The 5074-nt window shown below is 37.0% G+C and overlaps 1 protein-coding gene across 1 annotated transcript; it reads right to left on the bottom strand.

Moving 5' to 3' along the window:
• Nucleotides 1–358: 358 nt before the first annotated feature.
• LOC141691412 (uncharacterized) lies at nucleotides 359–3892 on the bottom strand. Its single transcript, XM_074496152.1, has 5 exons — nucleotides 3719–3892; nucleotides 3167–3479; nucleotides 1954–2816; nucleotides 863–1117; nucleotides 359–736 (listed from the first exon to the last, which is right to left on the bottom strand). The coding sequence occupies exons 1-5, from the start codon at nucleotides 3890–3892 to the stop codon at nucleotides 359–361; spliced, it is 1983 nt and encodes a 660-aa protein (XP_074352253.1).
• Nucleotides 3893–5074: the final 1182 nt, after the last annotated feature.

Raw genomic sequence — 5074 nt, forward strand, 5'->3', positions numbered from 1 at the left:
TTAGAGTTATAATATGAATAATAAAAACTGAAAAGAAAAGGTGATAGAACCAAAAAATAAGTGAATATAAAGTATCACTTAAAAAGTTTATTAATAAAGAAAAACGGGTAAAAATAATATATATATATATATAGAATTATAAGTCATATAGGAATAAAAAAGGATAAAAATAATACATTTAAAATTATAACATGAATTATAAGGTAACAATGGTTTCACTTAAAAAGAGGTTTCCATATTAATATGAAATGCTATGTGGGACAATATCGCAAACTTGCACCATCTCTGTTGTTATATATGTCTCGCTGACAAGTAGGGTATGGGATGTTTTTTTTTGAAATAAAAGTACTTGCTTTCATTAAATAGAATCAAACTTTAGAGCATCCAACATAAATTCAGGAGCAGTATTCATCCACTCATGTGTATCTGACATGAAATGGGTCGCTCGTGCTAACACGTGAGCTACACCATTCGCAGATCTATGAACAAACTGAACTAGCACATCGACAAAGTGCTTAAATAAATCTGTACAATCACTAACAATAGCATGTAAGTAATTTCTCCCGTTGCTTCCTTGGTATGCATCTACCAGCATTTTTACGTCGGACTCAAATACACATTTTGAATATCCTGCTTCTATTGCCCAAGAGAGAGCCTCATTTAGGCTCAAAGCTTCAGCTTCTATTGGAAGAAACTCCGCTGCAAACTGCCTTCCCCTGGCCCTTAGGAATCGACCCTGATTGTCACGAGCAACACTACCCACACCAATATGTTTCGTTCTTGCAAAGATAGCCGTATCAATATTAATTTTTACATACCCCACTGGTGGTGTCCTCCATTGTCATGGACTCGAATAAGTTACTGGACCATGCTTCTGTTTATCCTTTACTGCCTCCCTCCAACCGTCTAACATATTCTTAGCCTGAGCTTGAACACTAAAAGGTGACATGTTTGTCTTCTCCCATGTCCACTTATTTCTGCGATTCCTGAGGCCCCAACAAAGCATTACTATCCGCACCACCTTCTCTTTACTGCTGTTTGTAAGCACTCTCTTTAGAACTTTGAAAACCGTATCACCTTGCATCACCTGCAGATCACCTTGTAGTTTTGCTTCCGTCTATACCAATTTTGCAAACATACAGTCAAAAAATACATGACATGCAGTCTTGTTGTGCATATGTTGTATACTTGATGATGACATAAACAAAACACCTAAGTAGATTTTACTTAGTGAGATAATGTAGCACGACGGATAAGAATTATAGTCCCGACAGATAATTCATTATAGTCCCGACGGATGATGACTTATTATCCATCGACTGAGTAGCTTATGTAATAATAAGTCTGTAGCACATTTCTGCATACACCTTTGTATAAATTCTGTAGTAGCATATAAGTCATGTTGACTTTAACTAGATATGTAGAATAGGTTGATTAATTGTAATCCTGGTAATATATAAACCAAGAAGTAGCAAATAGAAAGAGATATGAGATACAAAAAGTGAGAAATATTTGTAAGCAGAAGTATTAGCATTTCTCTGTATTCTCAGTAGTTCATATTTGTAAGCAGCTGTGAGCATTCTTGCACATAGAGTTCTCTCGATATAATATATATATCTCTGGTGAAATTGTTTAAATCCACCAGAAAGTTTTTAAAGATTATTGTTTTTTATTACTTGTGTTTTGATTCACTTAAGTTTTTATTCCGTATTGTGCGAATCAATACACCTATATATATATATTCGAGTTTGAACATTTTTATTTTAAAGAAAAAGGTTCAAGAATTCCATTCAACCCCCATTCTGTAATTCTTGCTATATTGTTAAGGGACTAACAAGTCTCTGTTGCTTGAAGACACCATTGGCAACGAATATCAACTTGCACATGTTTTTCAACTAATGCTGCTGCTATGGGAAGAAAAGCATGACATACTCGCCACAAAAAATTAATTACCTTTCCTGGTAGATTGAGTGTCCACACCTTTTTCCAAAAGTCCTTATGTGGCATACTATGTTCCCCCTGTAACATGCGATAATAACTTTTCACAGTAAACTTTCCTTCTATCTCCAGGTGCCAAAACCAGGTATCTTGTCTATCCCTTACATGTAATGGAATTTTCGGAATCAACTCCCTATCTCTGGCATTAAAAATATCTTGCAAAATCTCCCGATCCCAGTTTCTCGCATTTTCCTCGATCAGACTCCTAACTGAAATATTCTCCAGCTCTTGAGGCATATTGGTCGTTAAATAGCCATTGTCCTTACATGGTAACCATGCTACTTTCCAAGCAAAAATATCATGCCCATTTCCAATTCTTTTTCTGCAGCCTTGTCTTATACTCTCATGCGTAGCTAAAATACTCCTCCACATGAAACTTGGGTTCACACCAAGTTTAGCATCCAGAAAATCACATTTGGGTAAATACCGAGCCTTTATGATGCTAGTTACAAGCTGATTTTCATTATTTAACAAGCGCCATCCCTGTTTTTCCAACATTGAGATATTAATTTTTTTTAGATTTTTAAACCCCAAGCCTCCTGCTTCTTTTGTCACACACATTATTTCCCATGAGCACCATTTAGCCCCCTTTCCACTGCCACCATGCCCCCACCAAAACCTATTCATTTGTCTATGAATCTCATCACATACCTTTACTGGCAACAAAAATAAATTCATCCAAAAATTTGGTATAGATTGTGCTGCCGTTTTAAGCAAAGTAAGTTTACCTGCCTTCGAGATGCTTTTGTTACTCCAGCCTTGTAGCTTGTTCTTTACTCTTACATTTACTCCCTTGAACACCTCCGTTTTTCTTCTCCCTATATGCATTGGCAAACTTAGGTAATTACATGGTGCATTAACCTCCTATACACCCAAAATTATGCAAACCACTTTTCTAGTCGCAGTAGTAGTATTTTTACTAAACACCACGTTCGACTTATGGAAATTTATGGCCTGCCCAGAGATCCTCTCATATCTCATCAGAATATTCTTCATAGTAGTAGCTTCTGGCTCTGTTGCTCGAAAGAAGAAGTATGAATAATTAGCAAAAAGCAGGTGTGATACCGCTTGTGCATTCCGTGCAATGGCATACCCATGTATGAGTCCAGCGTCTTCGTTTCTACGCAGAATCAAACTCATCCCTTCTGCACATAATATATATAAGTACGAAGATATATAGGATCGCCTTGGCGAATTCCTCTTTTTGGTTGGACCGCACCAAACACCGCACCATCATGTAAGAAACTGTACTTAACTGTCTTTACACACTTCAGCACTCTATCAACCCATTCCTGACTGAATCCAAATTTGTTTAACATATGCTCAATAAAATTCCATCCCAGCCTATCGTAGGCTTTCGAGATATCTATTTTGAGCCCAGCAACCCCATGTTTCCCCTGTTTACGCCTTTTTAAATAATGATTGAGCTCAAATACAATTAATGCATTATATGTCAGCAATCTGCCCTCAACAAACGCGCTCTGTTTATCCGATATAATCATAGGTAAGCAGCTTTTTAAACGATTTTCCATCACCTTTGACAAGATTCTAATCAACACATTACAAAGAGAGATTGGTCGCATGTCTTGCATCTGTTGTGGCCTTTTAACTTTAGGTATAAGACATACCAACGTTTGATTCACATCCTCTGGTAGTTCCCCTGTGCTAAAAAATCGGTTCAAAACTTTGTGACATCTGTTCCCACCACTCGCCAATATACCTGATAAAATCCTGGATTCAACCCATCAATTCCAGGAGATTTTTCAAGATGCGTTGAGAAGACTGCATCTTTGACTTCTTCCATCGTGACTGGTTTCATTATTTGAGCATTCTGTTCTTCAGTAATTCGATTCACATTTTCACATTCAGTCAGCTCTCGCACCTCCGGAGTCATACTAAATTAGTCGGTAAAATACCCCACAACAATGTTTTGGATATCTTCCTTACTTTCTTTCCATTCACCATCCTTATTCTTTAAACCCTACAGCTGATTGTTTATTTTCCGACTCGAAGCATTTTATGAAAAAACCTTGTGTTAAGATCTCCCTATCTTAACCAGAATTGTTTAGCCCATCACTTCCAATAAATTTCCTATTTTTCCAATAATTTAAGATATTCCCACCGTGCTTCATTATACTTACCAATATCATACACGTCCCGTCTAGTTCTATACTTCCTCAAATCCCCTCTAAATTTTTTAATCATATCTTTCATTTTTTTTACTTTACCTCCCTCTCATTCCTCTAATTTTAAGCAGCAAAAATTAATCTTCTAAACAATATCTGCCCCTTTCATACTATTCCAGCTGCTACTAACTAAATTATAGCACTCCTCCTCACGTACCCACATGTTTTCAAATCGGAAACACTTACATTTTGGTGCATATACCTTCCTGTTAAGCTGTAAAAGTAATGGTAAGTGATCCGATGTCAAAACATCCAAAACTTTAATTTCCGCTTGCGGGAAAATATCTCACCAACTCTGAGTTGCCAATCCTCTATCAAGTCTTTCCTGAATCCATAGCTCAGTTCCCCGTGATTTCTCCCACACAAACTCGTTTCCCACAAAGCCTAAGTCGATTAAGTCACACTCATTAATTGTATCAGCAAAACCATCTAACAAGTATTATGGGTGGGCTCTTCGACCACGTTTTTCCGCAGTGTTCATCATATCGTTGAAATCTCCCAATATGCACCATGGAATTGTCGACTTTCCTGTTAAAACCCGAATCATATTTCATGACTCGTGTCTTCTATTTCTTTCAGGGCACCTATAATATCCTGTGTATCTCCACCTTTCTAACTGTTCACACATCACCTCAAAATCTATATAATGATTGCAACTGCCTTTAATTTCTACTTTTCCCTCGTTTTTCCAAATAAGTGATAATCCTCCTCCAAGACCCTGAGCTTCGACTACAAAACACCCTGCATAATGTATCTGCTTACAAATCTGTTCCACTCTTTTTCTTTTAACTTTTATTTCAGACAAAAATATCAAGCAAGGCCTATATTGATTAACGACTTCTTTTAGAAATCTAGCTGCTCGTAGGTTGGCCAACCCACGACAGTTCCAT

This window comes from Apium graveolens, chromosome 10 (genome assembly GCF_009905375.1).
Source record: "Apium graveolens cultivar Ventura chromosome 10, ASM990537v1, whole genome shotgun sequence".
NCBI classification, from domain to species: Eukaryota; Viridiplantae; Streptophyta; class Magnoliopsida; order Apiales; family Apiaceae; genus Apium; species Apium graveolens.